The following is an 18928-nucleotide window of genomic DNA, read 5'->3' as shown; positions in this document are numbered from 1 at the left end:
GTTCTGATCAGTGTCTGAAGACACGGTGCATCTACTTTATTCCCCGCGATCCTCCTGAGTGGGAAGATTATTTAGTTTTATTCTGCGTTGTGCTTTCTCTTGACAGACGTTACATCAGTCGCTCTAGTTATATCTTCAACCGTCTTCACTCGCGTATCATTCACTCTCATGTTCATCGTCTACAGCCGTTCAACCCCATAAACAATTAACCCGGAATAATAATCGTATCGTTAAAAAAGATCGGAACATCACTTATGAGAGGAATGTAAAAATTAAATGACTTAAATCAAACTTTTGTGATTCCTCCGCTGACAAGTCTCGGGGGTGAATTACATTTATCTCACACTAATCCAAATTAAACATTAGATTAACATGAGTAAAGGTGTTCAAGTCATCAGCAAGAGTGTTGTCAGTTACTTTATTCTGGAATTAAAAATAAAAAAAACACATTTTATTTTACTTGCGTTACAATTTCTAACAAGCATATGGCGTTTACTTACTGTTGGAGCCTGATGTGTCGTAACAAAAAGGTATTCCCAGCTGTGTGTGTCTTTCTACAGCATGTTCTACATACATATACACTTAAAAAACACTGAAAACAAGGCTGTTGTGTTATTGAATTGAAATGACAGACGAGATGGATATTTGGCTTTCTTTCTTTTATTCACATTACTCTTTTTTGAGTGTTGTTTATTTGCGTAAATCCACAACGGAACATTTGTTTTCTTTTGTTTATGATCAATACAATAACATATAGTTGGTGGGGACAGTGAGACAAAAGTGATGATAAAGTAGTTTAATGCATCACAATTTAAACGCAGTGTAAAAAAGGCAAAATAAATGTTTTTTGTGTTTGAAGTAACTTGTCCAAATTTTGACGCCCAAGACATGTATGACTTCAAAGTCTAAACTCCCTTTGCTGTCTGGAGCATTTAAAAGAGGTGGTTCTGAGTTGAGCTTCTGTGGTGCAGATTCTCTCCAGAGGCAGCTTCCCGGCGAGGGCTGAGCACGGCAGAGATGAACGCAGTGGAAGCCATTCACAGAGCCGTGGAGTTCAACCCGCACGTCCCAAAAGTACGACGCCGATGCTGCGTCACGGAGCGTTTGTTTTAACCCGACGAACGTTCTCTCTGCTCCTCAGTATCTGCTGGAGATGAAGAGTCTGATCCTTCCTCCGGAACACATCCTGAAGAGGGGCGACAGCGAGGCCATCGCCTACGCCTTCTTTCACCTGCAGCACTGGAAGAGGGTGGAGGGGGCGCTCAACCTGCTGCACTGCACCTGGGAGGGCAGTGAGTCCACACTCGCCTCCGTCCCCTCGTGTCGTCCAGGGGTTAACGGTTGTCGTGTGTCTGCAGCCTTCAGAATGATCCCATATCCTCTGGAGAAAGGTCACCTCTTCTACCCGTACCCCATCTGCACAGAGACGGCGGACAGAGAGCTGTTACCCAGTAAGTGACGCCCCGACACACACTTCACGATTGAACACACTTGAAACTTTTTTTTATTAACATGATTTTTTTGTGTCCGTCTCGCTCTGTGTTTGTGTGCCGTATGGAAGCAGTGTTCCACGAGGTGTCAGTTTACCCCAAAAAGGAGCTGCCGTTCTTCATCCTCTTCACAGCCGGACTCTGCTCGTTCACCGCCATGTTGGCTCTGCTCACACACCAGTTCCCGGAGCTCATGGGAGTGTTTGCCAAAGCAGTGAGTGTCAAGCTAGTCCCGTCATAAACACGCAGGCCAGTAGAGGGAGCTGCAGGCTCCCTTTCACCTTCATTTTCACTTTAAATCACGTGACTCCTCTGTTTGTTGCACAAATACATTTGACAGAATCATCCGATGAACGAGTCTAATGTGGAGACTGAGGGTCAAATTGATCCGTTTGTTGTTGTGATGTTTGTTGAAGACGTTCATGTTGTAAATACACAGTAAATGTACATTTTTACAAGAATTAATGTTTTATTACTCCGCGAGACTCTGTAGTATTACTCCGCGAGACTGTAGTATTACTCCGCGAGACTCTGTAATATTACAGGTTCTGTAGCCGTACTCCGCCAAACTCTGTAGTATTACTCCGCGAGACTCTGTAGTATTACTCCGCGAGACTCTGTAGTTTTACTGCGCGAGGCTCTGTAGTTTTACTGCGCGAGGCTCTGTAGTATTACTCTGCGAGGCTCTGTAGTATTACTCTGCGAGGCTCTGTAGTATTACTCTGCGAGGCTCTGTAGTATTACTCTGCGAGGCTCTGTAGTATTACTCTGCGAGGCTCTGTAGTATTACTCCGCGAGGCTCTGTAGTATTACTCCCTTAGACTCTGTAGTATTACTCTGCGAGGCTCTGTAGTATTACTCCCTTAGACTCTGTAGTATTACTCCCTTAGACTCTGTAGTATTACTCTGCTAGGTTCTGTAGTATTATTCCATGAGGAGACAACTTTTTCTTTATAGCTTTATCTGATTGAACAGCAGTTTACTGTAGCCACTAACACTCCGGTCAAACATATTTATACCTTCTCTTCTAACGATTGTGAATCTTCTGCTTGTAAAGAGTCTGATTCATGGAATCATCTGATCTTCATGAGAGGAAAACGTTCAGTGAAGTATTTGTTTACGAAACATCAAAGTCACTTTTCTTTGAAGTGCTGCGTGAGACGTGTTCGGTCGACCTGCAGGTAGAAGATCAAGTGTTTGAACTCACTATCTTCTATCAGCTCAACCTCCCTGACCCTCACCCACCTCTCCGAGCCCCCATCACCCTCACCCACCTCTCCGAGCCCCCATCACCCTCACCCACCTCCCCATCACCCTCACCCACCTCTCCGAGCCCCCCTCACCAGACACGACCCTCAGCTCGCTGGCAAAACAACCGTCTCAACAGTGGAGACATTTTTTTCAATTGCATTCACCATCTTCCTCTGATCCTCTGATCAGGTGTTCTCAGGTGTTCTAAGGTGTTCTCAGGTGTTCTCAGGTGTTCTAAGGTGTTCTCAGGTGTTCTCAGGTGTTCTCAGGTGTTCTAAGGTGTTCTAAGGTGTTCTCAGGTGTTCTAAGGTGTTCTAAGGTGTTCTCAGGTGTTCTAAGGTGTTCTCAGGTGTTCTCAGGTGTTCTAAGGTGTTCTAAGGTGTTCTAAGGTGTTCTAAGGTGTTCTCAGGTGTTCTCAGGTGTTCTCAGGTGTTCTCAGGTGTTGTCAGGTGTTGTCAGGTGTTCTCAGGTGTTCTCAGGTGTTCTCAGGTGTTCTAAGGTGTTCTCAGGTGTTCTCAGGTGTTCTCAGGTGTTCTCAGGTGTTGTACCTTCACTTTGAAGGTTAGATTTAAGGACTTTAATGTTGCCTTGGATTGACTGGTTTGTTCCTCCACAGTTCCTCAGCACGCTGTTCGCTCCTCTGAACTTCCTGATGGAGAAGGTGGAGAGCATCCTGCCGTCCAGCCTCTGGCACCAGCTCACCCGCATCTGACCCCGGACCCCCGGACTCCTCTGACCTCCATTTGAACTGAAACGGCTGGACTTGAAAACCCGAGCGTCGGACTCGACGATTGTTGCCGCGGCGACGCAGCAGGAGGCAGCTAACCAGGCGCAGACGTCCACTCTCTCTCTAGTCTCACCTTATTTGATCCGTTTTGCCTTTTTCAAGGTTTTCGATGATTTAAAAGCTGTTTTGTTGTTCAAAGTGGTGATCAGTTGCCATCAGTCAAAAAAAAAACAGATCCGGAAATCCAATAAAGGACTTTTTGTGTAACGCTGCACGCCGTCGTCTTCCTGCTGTTTCCTTTCTCGCCTGAAGGTAAGTCACGCTCTCGCCCCGAGGAACTGAAGACACGACTTTCTTAGATGTTCTTTTATGACAAGGTGCGTACAGAAGATACTCTTAAGATGGTTCGACCTCCACAGGTCTTCAGTCTACATTGAAGGTCTACAGAGTCCGGGAGAAAAGCGATGAAAGCAAAAACATTCATCTTAAATAACTGTTAAAAGTAAATATTGCAGTGTTTTTTTTTTTGTTGTGCGACCGGGAACGTTTGAGGGTTCAGGACGGGCGAGGGGTTCCATCCGTTCTCAGGGTCACGTGGTGTTCTTGCAGGTGTGCACGTCCACCTGCTGGTCGCAGTCCTGGCAGTGCACGGCGCAGCACCAGTGGAACTTGCACTCGCACTTGGTGGTCTGGCTGAGCCGCGCCGTGTCGTAGCCTCGCCCGCAGCACATGACCTCGCAGCCGTCCACGCCCCGCGACGTCCGGTTGCACGCTCGCCCGCCCGTCCCCAGAGACCCTGAGAGACGACAAGATGTTTGAAGTTTTATCAACTTTGAATCTGACGATACCGTGCATTTCATGACGCGGATGCTACTTTACGAACGATCGGGATGTTTTAAAACCAAAATGTGTCCAAACAACAGCTTTATAAGCTGCTGTAGGCGACGGTATCCTCTCGTCCTCAGTCATCGCTGGGATCTTGCAGGATTTCATTGTTCCATTAGCTGCGGAGGATACTAAGACTAGTGGCCTGAAAATGCATTGCATCACAAAAATGAAAAATGTCAATATTTGAAGAAAACTCATCAGGACGTATGTTGACATATTTAAGTTACAACTTCTCTGACCCGCCATTTTGACCTTCCTCGATCCTTAGACCCCCCCCCCAGTCGATCGAGCTACTCTCTCTAGATCAGGGAGTCCTGAAGAAAGACCACTTGGTTCCAACAGCGAGTCTCGGCTGCGTCGGGTGTGAACGGGAGGATGAAGCAACAGTTTCAAGTTTAAAACACTTACTGAAGTTCATTCGTCATATTGGAGCCAAGTGTGAGTGAGTTGCTGACGATGATGAAGGATTGATGAGAGAAGCCGTCGTCTCTCACTCTTCATCAGCTGCTCATTTACACCAGCGGCGCTTAGACAAGACAAGCTGGCGTCACGTTCTCTCTGCCACAGACACACACTTTCACAGACACACACACTCTTTCACAGACACACACTCTTTCACAGACACACACTCTTTCACAGACACACACACTTTCACAGACACACACTCTTTCACAGACACACACACTCTTTCACAGAGACGCACACACTCTTTCACAGACACACAGACACGCACACTCTTTCACAGACACGCACACTCTTTCACAGACACACACACTTTCACAGACACACACGCACTCTTTCACAGACACACACGCACTCTTTCACAGACACACACACTCTTTCACAGACACACACGCACTCTTTCACAGACACACACACTTTCACAGACACACACACTTTCACAGACACACACGCACTCTTTCACAGACACACACACTCTTTCACAGACACGCACACTCTTTCACAGACACGCACACTCTTTCACAGACACGCACACTCTTTCACAGACACGCACACACTTTCACAGACACACACACTCTTTCACAGACACGCACACTCTTTCACAGACACGCACACTCTTTCACAGACACGCACACACTTTCACAGACACACACACTCTTTCACAGACACGCACACTCTTTCACAGACACACACACTCTTTCACAGACACGCACACTCTTTCACAGACACGCACACTCTTTCACAGACACGCACACTCTTTCACAGACACGCACACACTTTCACAGACACGCACACTCTTTCACAGACACGCACACTCTTTCACAGACACGCACACTCTTTCACAGACACGCACACTCTTTCACAGACACGCACACACTTTCACAGACACACACACTTTCACAGACACACACACTTTCACAGACACACACGCACTCTTTCACAGACACACACACACTTTCACAGACACACACACACTTTCACAGACACACACACACTTTCACAGACACACACACTTTCACAGACACACACTCTTTCACAGACACACACTCTCTCACACACACACACTCTTTCACACACACACACACACTCTTTCACACACACACAAACACTCTTTCACAGACACACACACTTTCACAGACACACACGCACTCTTTCACAGACACACACACTCTTTCACAGACACACACACACTTTCACAGACACACACACTTTCACAGACACACACTCTTTCACAGACACACACTCTTTCACAGACACACACTCTTTCACACACACACACTCTTTCACAGACACACACTCTTTCACAGACACACACTCTCTCACACACACTCTTTCACACACACACAAACACTCTTTCACAGACACACTCTTTCACAGACACACACTCTTTCACAGACACACACACACACACACTTTCACAGACACACACTCTTTCACAGACACACACACTCTTTCACAGACACACACACTTTCACAGACACACACTCTCACAGACACACACACACTTTCACAGACACACACTCTCACACACACTTTCACAGACACACACACTCTCACAGACACACACACACTCTCACAGACACACACACACTTTCACAGACACACACTTTCACAGACACACACACCACTTAAGAGTCACTGGTGTGGAGCTGCAGCTTTTTCTTGACAGTGTGTGTGTGTGTGTGTGCGCGTGTGCACGTGCCACAACACTACTGCCACCTACTGTCTACTATTGTTGCAGTTAATAGATTAAAGTGTATTTTTTTAGATGTCTGCTGCTGATAAAATTAGATAAAATTTGGGGGTAAATGAGCTGCTTGGCAGAGGTCTTGACTAAAGAGACGTATCAAGACAATACGATATATAGTGATACTATAGTAACAAGGATATATATGTGTAGTATTGTTGAGTACTTGACTCTGGTGTTTCATAATCTACAGACCACATGACTCTTGACGAAGTCGTAACTGATTTCATTTGTTTTGAAAAAATGAAATGTCCAAACGGCTTAAAAAGCTGCTGGGAATCACTGTATCCTCTCGTCCTCAGTCATTTGACGTTTTTAATGAGGACGTAATGCATTAAATTCTGCAGTTTAATTGCAACAAAAAAAATGAACAAACATGAATAAAATATGTACATACACACACTGAAATATAAATATATAAAAAAAACGATTCCTAATCGGTCCAACAACACTATTGTTCTGCAAAACAAGGTTTTTTTTGGGCTTCTATACAAATACATGTTTTGTGAATCAACACAATGTGTCGGAATCGTGGAACAAAACACCGAGATATTCAAGTATTGATTCCAAACCGCCCGAACTCCTGCACTGTCAATAAAGTTCCGTCTCGACCCGCGTTCAGGAATTTCCCGCTGTTTCCACTCGCAGGTAACGTGGTCCCGGCGCCTCGTCCCTCGCCAGGTGATGTGTCCGGGCACGACCACAAGCCCCGCCCCCTCCCTGGTATGCCCCTACGGGGTGACATCACGGCCAGAGTCGCGCTCGCTGCCTGGGCGTCTGCTTATTGAATTAAGATGAGGGGGCGCCGAGAGATGAGTTTAGCACCTGAGCCCGGGCCCCCCTTTCCCTGGGAAATTGATTTCACACTTTAAAAGAGGCACAAAGGCGCGTCTCAGCGGCCGCCGGGTGTGTGTCCGTCCATGCGAGACGGATCCGGTGTGTGTGGTGAGGATGATTGAGGGGGAGCGTGCATGTCTGCTGCGCCTCTCGGGGTGCGTTTGGACTTTTTGGGACGAGGACAGTTCACACGCCCCCCCCCCCCCCAGAAGAAGCGAGTCTCCCATGATGCACCAGGGCGGCGTCTCGTGGAGTCGCTGGAAACGCCTTCAGAGCTGCAGGAACTTCCACGGAGATGGAAACACTCGCAGGATCTCGTTGATCCCGAATCAGAAACATCGAGTCAGATTTATGACACTCGAACATGGCATGCCCCTGCCAAGGAGCTCCTTTCACATGAACTCATTAAAAACTTCCATGATTCAAGAATGTTGTATCATGACTGGGCGTTGAACCTGCAGCTCAGCCTTTTACCCAAAAGATCCCGGGTTACGTTTCTTGCTCAGGGACACATCATCAGGAGCTGGGATTGAACCCGCAACCTCTTTCAACAAAAAACAAACACAATTTTTATGTCTAAAAAGCCACAAAACGTAACAACAACCCATTAGCAAAGTTTCCTGAAACATTAAATAAAATACTTTCACATCTGTTTTTGAGTTATTTTGAGCTAAAAAAAACAAACCTTGGCTGATGTTTGTTAATAGTGATGTGTTGATGAAGCTTCATGAAACAGTGTCATTTTTTTTATAGATCCTTAGGGGGCGCCCTCAGTTTAAAAACGAGGTTTCTATAGAATAGTTCTTCAAATAAATAGATTATAAAGCAGAGAGTGACATCTAGTGGACTCTGGAAATAATGACACTGCTTCATGAAGCTTCATTTTGTTCAGTAGATACCGTTCGGTTTAAAAAATAGTTTATTTTCTGAGAAAATATTAGAGATTTATTATTATTAAGCCTTTTTTCAATCAATCTCGTACGTGTCGAGCTCACACTGACCTGTTTCCATCCTGTTGGTTGTATTGTCGTGAAAATATTCTGGTCTCCAGAATCTTGCCCTTGAGCAAGTGTGTGTCTGTGTGTGTCTGTGTGTGTGTCTGTGTGTGTGTCTGTGTGTGTCCGTCCAGCACCAGTGATTTATAGTGATGTGTGGGTTCTAAGGTTTCAGCTCACAGAAGTGTGTAATGGGTCTTAAACTGGCCGACACCTGATCGCCGCGGATCATCGGCTGCCCGAGAGGCAACACACACACACACACACACACACACACACACACACACACACACACACACACACACACACACACACACACACACACACACACACACACACACACACACACACACACACACACACACACACACGCAGACACACAACTTTTTCTCGCTAAAAACTGTTCAAACCAACATAAAAAAGGCTCAAACTGTGGAAGTATTAAATCAGTTCCATCAGAATATTGAATCTTTGAAGTTAACTTTTTTTAAATTTTGTAAAAAATATTGTTGTTTATAACAATTTAACTTTTTTTTTTAAATAATTCAATAATGTTGAAAGGTTACATTTTTTTTTAACGAGTTTGATATACTAACGCCAATAATTAAATAATAAATGTGAATTTTATATATTATTATATAAAACTGTTGATATAATAGAGACGCCAACAGAGCTGCTTGATCTTGTGCTTCTACTTCGTCACATGATCATCTTTGCTTCACATGATTGGCTTACAAAAACAAATGTATTTTTGAATGGTTGGAATAAGAATATAAAAGTAAAATAAATATAATAGTTTGCAATTACTTGAGTTTTTTAAATAATGAAATCTTAAAAAATTCAAAACAATAATCACATGCTTAAAAAACATTTCCATTTAAAAAAAGGTTCAACATTTGAAATGTGAAATTCAACTATTCAATATTGTGACCGTTGCACATTTTCAATAAAAATGAACCATTAACCAACATTTTTTTTATCTTTTCTTTTTATGAACAAATCGACTTTTATTTCATTGACACTGTTCTAAGACTAGGGGGAGCCAGAGACACGTTTGTTCAATCCTAGGTAGCGCCACATGTAAGAACCAAACGTACCTGACTCGTGATCTCTTATGCAGTAATCCGGCGAGTCCTCGAAGTAGACCAGGTCGTTCTTGCCCGGCCTCTTGAAGTGAGTGTGTGCGGCGGTGAAACCCGTCCCGTACTGATTGACGGCGACCTGCACCGCGCCGTTGTACCTCTTCCTCAGGTGGTCGCCGGTGCGTCGGAAGTCGGCCATCGCTAACCAGCACGTCCGGACGCTGCAGGAGCCGCTGACGCCGTGACACTTGCACTCCAGGTTCATGAAGCGCTTGACCGCCTGCGGGAGGACAGGTTTCAGTTGGACTAGGACTCATTTTCACGAGTGATGTGTTGATGAAGCTTCATGAAACAGTCTTACGTTTTGAGGGATCAATAGGTGGCGCCCTCAGCTTAAAAATACGAGCTTTCAATAGGAGGTCAAAGAGTACTTCATAGAGCAGAGAATGACATCCAGTGGACTCTAAAAGTAATAACACTTCATGAAGCTTCGTAAACTCCTCACAAGTCAAAAGGACTTGAAGTCTCTCTGTAGGACTTTGCAACCCTAAACAACTCAGCTAGCATCAAAGCATTAGCATAGGTTTCAATAACATCTGCTAAATGAAGCTTCATGAAGCTTCGTAAACTCCTCACAAGTCAAAAGGACTTGAAGTCTCTCTGTAGGACTTTGCAACCCTAAACAACTCAGCTAGCATCAAAGCATTAGCATAGGTTTCAATAACATCTGCTAAATGAAGCTTCATGAAGCTTCGTAAACTCCTCACAAGTCAAAAGGACTTGAAGTCTCTCTATAGGACTTTGCAACCCTAAACAACTCAGCTAGCATCAAAGCATTAGCATAGGTTTCAATAACATCTGCTAAATGAAGCTTCATGAAGCTTCGTAAACTCCTCACAAGTCAAAAGGACTTGAAGTCTCTCTGTAGGACTTTGCAACTCTAAACAACTCAGCTAGCATCAAAGCATTAGCATAGGTTTCAATAACATCTGCTAAATGAAGCTTCATGAAGCTTCGTAAACTCCTCACAAGTCAAAAGGACTTGAAGTCTCTCTGTAGGAATTTGCAACCCTAAACAACTCAGCTAGCATCAAAGCATTAGCATAGGTTTCAATAACATCTGCTAAATGAAGCTTCATGAAGCTTCGTAAACTCCTCACAAGTCAAAAGGACTTGAAGTCTCTCTGTAGGACTTTGCAACCCTAAACAACTCAGCTAGCATCAAAGCATTAGCATAGGTTTCAATAACATCTGCTAAATGAAGCTTCATGAAGCTTCGTAAACTCCTCACAAGTCAAAAGGACTTGAAGTCTCTCTGTAGGACTTTGCAACCCTAAACAACTCAGCTAGCATCAAAGCATTAGCACAGGTTTCAATAACATCTGCTGAATGAAGCTTCATGAAGCTTCGTAAACTCATCACAAGTCAAAAGGACTTGAAGTCTCTCTGTAGGACTTTGCAACCCTAAACAACTCAGCTAGCATCAAAGCATTAGCATAGGTTTCAATAACATCTGTTAAACGAAGCTTCATGAAGCTTCGTAAACTCCTCACAAGTCAAAAGGACTTGAAGTCTCTCTGTAGGACTTTGCAACCATAAAAACAACTCAGCTAGCATCATAGCATTAGCATAGGTTTCAATAACATCTGTTAAATGAAGCTTCATGAAGCTTCGTAAACTCCTCACAAGTCAAAAGGACTTGAAGTCTCTCTGTAGGACTTTGCAACCCTAAACAACTCAGCTAGCATCAAAGCATTAGCATAGGTTTCAATAACATCTGCTAAATGAAGCTTCATGAAGCTTCGTAAACTCATCACAAGTCAAAAGGACTTGAAGTCTCTCTGTAGGACTTTGCAACTCTAAACAACTCAGCTAGCATCAAAGCATTAGCATAGGTTTCAATAACATCTGTTAAATGAAGCTTCATGAAGCTTCGTGAAGCTTCCAAGAACGCCTGTACCTTCCTGCCGGCGCGATTGTTGTGCAGGTTCATCAGGGCACGGGCGTCGCGCTCCTTCCTCTCCTTGGCGTCCACGAAGGCCTGGCTGAAGCGCACGGCGTGGTCCACGTGGTCGCTGCAGCCGCCCCAGTCGAAGGAGCCCTTGTCGTCCTGTGACGAGCCCTTCTTGGTGGGATCGCAGGAGCAGGAGTCCAGCTCGCCCTGGCTGCAGGCTCGCGCCAGAGTGTAGACCACGCCGGCGGAGGAGATGGCGTAGACGAACGCCACCTCTCGACTACCTGAGAGCAAAAAAACGATGAATCGTGGACATCTTATGTTTTTGGGTGTTTGAGTAAAGCGACGGAATTTCAGGACTACTAGAGGTTCCACACACTCGTGCCATGAACTAGCATCAGTGTCTTTTCTGGAGCTCCTCGACCACATCTTTGTGAAGCTCGGACGCAGAAGTGACTCATTCAGAGCCTCCCAAAGCATCCATCATAAAAGTTCATTTATATGGTCTTGTGCAACAACAACAGTGATGAACTATGAAGCTTCATGAAGCTTCATGAAGGCCTATAAATGTTTAATCCCTCGTTTGCTCGTTTACTCTTCCAGAATATTGCTATCAACGACATTTCAAATGAGATCAAGATTTCTAAAAAGATCTAAAAACAATAAAAATAGGGTAAACACTTTAAAAAAAACAAAAAAACATTCGCCACAACAACTTTGGGAAGCTTCCCAGCATGCATTGCAGGACTTGAATGGTTCTGTTAGCAAACTTGTTTCCATGTTTTCATTTTTAACATCAGTATACTTTATACTTTTTTTTTTGCAGTATTGTTGTGACATTAATTGAGGGGTTGCTATGACAAAAAATTGCTTTTTATATAAAACCTTAATTGTTTTTACCTTTTATATATCATTTTAATCATTTTTAAATGTAACTTATATTAAGTTTTCTGATGTTGCGTCAGTAAATCACACATCATTTTCAAAAAAAACAATTTATTAAATCAGCATTTGGTTTCTCACTCAATCAGGATCCTGTTCGTCTTAACACTTTGAAGACTGGATCTTAAAGGAGTTTTTCCCAAAGTGATCAATAAATTTCTATTTATCCATCTAAAGGAGCTGCTTGGCAGAGGTCTGCGCCGCACCTACTGGACGTGTAGATGAGCTCACGCCGGAGGATCTCCTGAAGCGACTGATAAAACATATTTTCATTAAAAGCTGCTTTAATCTGTGATGTTTGCGATGCATTCAGATGTGGAACCTGCATGAACCAGTTTGTTTTTGTTTCACGCCGAGATGAAGAACTTCCAAGTTGCTTCAACTCCTGCCATTTAACCAGCAGCGCCTGGATCGAAAAAGTGCTTATCTTAGACAACATGTAACCGATGAGAGATCAGAGCGTGTGTGTGTGTGTGTGTGTGTGTGTGTGTGTGTGTGTGTGTGTGTGTGTGTGTGTGTGTGTTCTGAAAATGCACGGAATCTGATGTCAGCAGCAGTTGTTATAAATAATCATTATTTACAAGAAGATTGACTTTAAAATGAAGCATTGATGTTGTGTGTGTTCTGTGGTTGACTCAGTGATCACATGGCTACAGTGCAAACAAATCTAATCTAAATAAGAATGTCTCATTTTAATGACAAATATATAATTTGATACAAAAATATAATAGTTTTCATTCAGAATTACTAATACATATTTAAATGTTTTTGTTGTTGTGATCAAAACAATTCTTCATTTGTTTTAGAATAGTCAAATTATACCCTTGGGGGAGTTATGAGCTGTGTCAGTGCTTTCTCGCTGCTGCTAAACTGTGACTGTTGCCATTTTGAGCGGAACTTTATTTTAATAAAAAACTAAAACAATTATTACATTGCAAATTTTGAATTGCTATGATATTATATTTATACTGTATATATATATATTCATTCTACTTTGTCTATGATCAACTAGTGACCAGCCTCACACCCTATCTAGCTGGGATGGGATCCCAGAACCACCATGACAGACATCCATTCACACTTATGGAAAGTTTTGAGGCAGAAACAAACCTTCTGAGTGTTTCTGGACTTTTGTCATTAATAAAAAGAAACACTTGGCAGCAGCACCACAACAATAGTCTCTGTTTCTTATCTAATCTTAAACATTGGCATCTTTACAGAATATTAACAAGAACATTAATCTACTTTGATTAAAACCAACCATCCTGGGCGGGCCACATAAAATGACAGACACAGGTCGGATTTGGCCGTAGATCTAGATGCATTGTTTTTTTTTTTAAACGTCCACCATTTTGTTATAATTTAAGAAGGATAAACTCACCATCAACCAAAGGCTTTAACAGCCTAAGAAGTGAGTGACTTATCGATGAAACTACAGCCAATAAAGTCTTACATTTTCCATCAGGTGATTCACAAAAGCTTAAGATGAATAAAATATCTACAAGAAAATGACACACCAGCTGAAACTATGAAGACAGATTGATGAAAATATAACAAATTAGAAGACACAAAAAATGTCCAATGGGTATGAAAACTGACCCTAAACAAGTAAATGTACAAAGATAGATGATATTCTGAGACAAAAAAACTTTAAAAACATTAAGGCAATACAAACTATAGTGAGGAAGACATAATTGATTCTGATTTAAATAGAGGATTTAGGTTGATTTAAGTTTCAGACAAACCCAGAGACAAATAGAAATGATTACAAATGTGTGTGAGTGTGTGTGTGTCTAGGTGTGTGTGTGTGTGTGTGTGTGTGTGTGTGTGTGTCAGCTCAGTGTGTCTAACGGGTTAATACTGCGGGAACTGGATGTAATTGTTTGAAATCAGTCCACTGACATTGACAATAAGGAGCTTCTGCTGGGGCCCTCGACATGTGGCCATAATGCTGTGTGACACGTCCGGGGGCCCCGGCTGGGAGGTCTGAATACCACACGGCTGATTAGAGGCCCCGACATGAAACGGACTAAGTCGAAGGATCCGCCCGGCAGGTTAAATCTCAGGGCATGGGAGAGGAACATCCTCCCGTCGGCTCCCGATGATCCCGCAGATGCAATAAAACAAGATCACGACTTGTTATAACAAGTCCTCGGGACGAGATGAGAGTCGGGCGGCGCAAGAGATAAAGTGACACGTCTGGCTTGACAGGATGCTTCTGTCCGGAGATCGCGTCTGTCAGGAGCAGCCATTCAATACCTGTTAATCATTTCAAATCCCTGATGGCACTGGAGCGTCTGCGAGGAGCCGTCAGTCACCCTGACGAGGCCGGGCTGCTCCTCTGAAAGTGCTCGGGCCAGATAAACACTAAAGACTAAAAGATGAGGGTCTTGAAAGTGGCAGGATTACTTTTTATTTGGGAGATGTCAACATTCGTCATTGAGAACAAGGTGAGAAGAGAGTGTCGCTTTTCAACAGGTTCCTCCAGAGAAAGACGAGAAAGATCAAGACGCGTCACTGCCGTCGTTACTCTCTTAGTGACATTAAAAATAAATAAATAATATATATTCAGAAAAATATTTAATCGTTTTCTTTTCTTTTCACACATTTGGATGTGTGTGTTGTTTTTATAATTTTTAGAAACATCTTAAGACACTTTTATTCGTGCAGGCTTTTCCTTGATTCTCTGAGACTCTTGTGTTTGTCTCAGTGTTATTTTGACCTTTTAGTATATATTTTATTGAATATTGTTTTGATTGTTTAAGCACTTTGTGAGCCTGGTCTGGAAAAGCGCTATATAAATATAAATTACTTACTTACTTACTAATAGACATCAAAGGAAAACATGGAATGACTAAAAGTAAGCAAGTAAGTAATAGTTATTCCTAGAGCACCTTTCTAGACCAGGGTCACAAAGCACTTAAACAATGACAGACAATACACAGTTAAAATATATACTTTAAAAGATCAAGACGCATATGTTAAACACAGGAGTCTCAGAGAATCAAGGAAAAGCACAAATAAAAAGGTCTTAAGATGTTTCTTGAAGGAGTCAGTAGATCATCAAACACAGAGAGAGAGGAAGATCGTTCCAAAGCTTAGGAGCAACAGCCTGGAAGGATTTCTCTCCTCTGGTCCGGAACCGTGTTCAGGAACCATCAGTAGATTCTGATCCACAGACCTCAGAGCCCGAGCTGGGGTGTAAGGCTGGATCAGATCACTGATGGAAGGAGGAGCCTGACCATGAATAGATCTGAAAGTAAGAACCAGAATTTTAAAATTGATCTTGAAAGCTTTCCTACTCTCTAACTTTGATGCTTTTTTATATTAAAAAAAACAAGTAAATTAGTATTATTTCTTCATATCCTTAACTTTCTAAAGCACAATATAAAATGAAGTAGCATCATGTGACTGACATTCATGAGAACAAAACATGGAATGCCTACAAGCGAAGATAGAGGTTATTATAAAAAAATAAAAACCTTGAAAAGATATCAACATTTCATTTAACCATGTATAAGCTTTGGTTCTTTTATCAATTCATGTCAAAAAGTGATTTAACCAGGCATCAGAAACAGCAATAAATTAAGACAGATTTTTCCACGACTATATATGATAACTAATAAAGTTCCTGGAGGCGGTGAACTCTCCAAAGATCCATCGACGCGGTTTAAGGATCGTATAACACGCATGAGAATCAAGTTACTCACGGGTTGAGTCGCTAACATAACAACAACCTGAACATGAAAGCAAGCGTTGCGTTCAGGGATCGATGGTAAAAAGGGAAACGTTTGTTTTATCAACAACAAACTTTATCAGAGATTTAAAGCTCGAGTTACAACAGTAACATCACAGTTTTGATAATGTTTAACAAGAACATGTAACATTCAAAACTTTTGCCCCAAGGATCAAAGAATGCTTTTGATTTTCAAGACACGCAATTACAACCAATTAGGTTTAAAGAAAAATATAAATGTATTCATCACTACTGGAAAACATTTGGCAAAATTAAAGGAAGCAGCAGTTTTGCTTCAGGAGAACAAGAAAGAATTATGACTACAAGCGTTTAAGGGGAACTGCCTATAAACAAGAAAATGTCTTTCTTGACAGAAGCTTAATAATAAAATAAATAAATAAATATCAGTACAATACCAACAAAACCCAACTACACAAAGCCAAAAATACACTTTTTTTTAAACATTTATGTAGTAAATGATACAAAATCGAACATTTATTTTCTGTGTAGGATGAACAAATAAATAGTTTTCTGATTAAAATCACTTAAGGAATTAACTTAAGTTTTCTGAGGGGATTAAACATGTTTATATAATAATAAAAATCATAATTTCTCTTGAATTTCTTCATCAAAATGGTTTTAAATTATGAATACTATATTTTTCCTCTTTATTTTCTCGAGAGAAATCCCAAAAAACTAAAGATTTTCTTTAATATCTGTGGTCAAACTATATCTCAGCGTTCAAACCAAAACAATCGGAGCGAGGTTTGGGAAAGCGTGTCTTATAAACACAAGAGATAGGACTCGGCGTCCGTGACGTGATGAATGTACAAATGTAAAGTGAGACCAGTGGAGGAATGTGATCCTCCGAGGGTGAAACAAAACAAAAAAAGATATCCACCGAGTGAACAATCATAAAAAAAGTGTTTTGACTCAGAAGAGTGTTTGCATCGATCAGGACTAATGTCAGACCTGTTTGTCAGTGTCTCGGCCGTCGTGATCGCGCAGAGATTGTGTTAAAAATAAGTGTCAAATAATGAGCCTGATCTCTATCGGTGTGTGAGAATAAAGATTTCAGCCTCAGGAGTTGAACCCTGCATTTATCATCAAACAACTGTTTGTATTGTTGATTTGATCACCACAATCCAAACCTTAAGTCAACATGTGTCAATAAGAAAACTAATCTGGGTCAGGATTAGGAGTTAAAAAACATGATTGACAGCTGCCTTTGTAATTGTTTAAAACAAGTCAAAATAATGTGAAGTTGCTTTTGAAGTTTAAACTTTTAACACACTTAGGTAAAATGTGTATTTTATACTTCTAATAATTTTAGAACTGCAGCATATAATTATACACTTCTATTAAAAAAACAATAGCTGTTTGTCCTAAGTAATAATAAGTAACTTGTGAACATTATTGTGAGTACAGTTGTTTAACTTTATATATTTAAAGGCAGAAAGTTCCTTGTTTTTCTTAATGTATTCATTTCATACAAAGTATTTCTGATAATAACTTTAAACTAATAAGAACTCAATTATGTGAAACAGTCAGTGATGTTGAATCATATAATAAAAGAGATCGAACTACTTTTAAAGGACTGAATAGATCCATCACTCACTGCGCAGCAGCAGGCGTCCGAACAGGTTGTGGTCTCTGGCCATCGTCTTGCAGTTCCAGCGATGGTTCCGGAACTGATGCTGGCACTCGGATATCCAGTCCTTCATCCCGGCTCCGATGGCCTGCATCACTTTAGGATTCTGTCGACACAGTTGCCTCTGCTTGTTGACCAGACCGGGGATGTTGTTGCACATCACCTGGGAGCCCAGGGTGCCCATGTACCTGCAACAAAAATAAAGAATATTAAATAATAAAGTCCAGAACTATAGGCAGTATTATCACTGAAAATAAGTGTATAATCCCACTTTCCCATGCAGCACTTGGAAAGGAGGAAAAAAGTAAAGAACCCCCTGGAAACGAGGATCATGGGAAGCATTAATTAAATGTAGGGACAGTGTGAGATTAAAAGAGATCAAATGACTTTATATTGGAAACAAGTCTGTGAGAATCTCCAGACAGTGGAAGGCGTTTAGATCACCTCTCACCTTCAAGACAGTTTAACATGAACACATATGACGCTGCAGTACAGTTGAGCAAAGATTTCTTTTTGCATTTTATGCCAAAGTGTTGCACAAAAATCAGCAGAAAAATGAAGATATCTGGATGAGAAGTGAAAGAGGGACTCACCACCATGACGCGTCGACCCCGGGCGTCATCCAGCAAAGAGCTACAGACAAATAAAAACATATTCCACTTGGCAATAAGTTCATATTAAGCCAAAGTCGGGTTCTTTATGGATCTGGACGGATCATCTCCACGGATGAGAAGTGCTTCTCGCTCATCAAGTTCTCAGAGGAACGATCAGATTATGACACGAATCATTTCTGAAGGTTAAAAAAAAGAGACGTTTTTTGAGGGAGAGAAAGTGGAGCGGTGTCGTCTGGGTATTCCTGCGGGAGATCTGCGGCGCTGATAGTGCAAATGATGCGCTATCAGGTTTAAATTGCTCCACAGAGAGAGAGGGAGAGAGAGAGAGGGAGAGAGGGAAGGAGGGCAGAGTCTCAGGAATGACATGTCGAGGAATATCTGTTCAGGCGGGTTTGACACCAGACGCTGCTGGCGCGGGTCCAGGCGGACACGCGGTCCAGGTGAGCGGTCCAGGTGAGCGGGCCAGGTGAGCGGGCCGGACCCATGCTGAGGTCCAGGACGCAGATGACTCAGACGCGGACTCCAAAGAAAAGACGAAAAAAAATACCCTCC

General features: G+C 42.2%; 2 protein-coding genes across 7 annotated transcripts in view; one reads left to right on the top strand and one right to left on the bottom strand.

The window, feature by feature from the left end:
• LOC148074031 (suppressor of tumorigenicity 7 protein homolog) overlaps positions 1-3742 on the top strand; it is a 33483-nt gene extending 29741 nt beyond the window's left edge. For 4 of the 6 annotated variants that reach the window (XM_087797353.1, XM_087797352.1, XM_087797355.1 and 1 more), the window contains 5 exons: positions 972-1074; positions 1142-1292; positions 1359-1451; positions 1562-1704; positions 3358-3742. In XM_087797353.1, the coding sequence (XP_087653479.1) occupies positions 972-1074; positions 1142-1292; positions 1359-1451; positions 1562-1704; positions 3358-3453 (586 nt within the window). In that variant the 3' untranslated portion in view covers positions 3454-3742. The remainder of the gene's footprint in view (positions 1-971; positions 1075-1141; positions 1293-1358; positions 1452-1561; positions 1705-3357) is intronic. The other 2 variants (XM_087797354.1, XM_087797356.1) reach the window with 1 other exon arrangement.
• Positions 3743-3828: 86 nt separating this feature from the next.
• wnt2 (wingless-type MMTV integration site family member 2) lies at positions 3829-18593 on the bottom strand. The gene is made up of 5 exons (XM_087796859.1): positions 18356-18593; positions 17730-17950; positions 11440-11717; positions 9495-9759; positions 3829-4264 (listed from the first exon to the last, which is right to left on the bottom strand). The coding sequence occupies exons 1-5, from the start codon at positions 18436-18438 to the stop codon at positions 4059-4061; spliced, it is 1053 nt and encodes a 350-aa protein (XP_087652985.1). The 5' UTR covers positions 18439-18593; the 3' UTR covers positions 3829-4058.
• Between the last annotated feature and the right edge of the window lie 335 nt (positions 18594-18928).

The sequence above is a fragment of the Callionymus lyra genome, chromosome 8 (genome assembly GCF_982586985.1).
Source record: "Callionymus lyra chromosome 8, fCalLyr1.hap1.1, whole genome shotgun sequence".
In the NCBI taxonomy this organism is placed as follows: Eukaryota; Metazoa; Chordata; class Actinopteri; order Syngnathiformes; family Callionymidae; genus Callionymus; species Callionymus lyra.
This window is presented reverse-complemented; position numbering and strand designations above follow the sequence as displayed.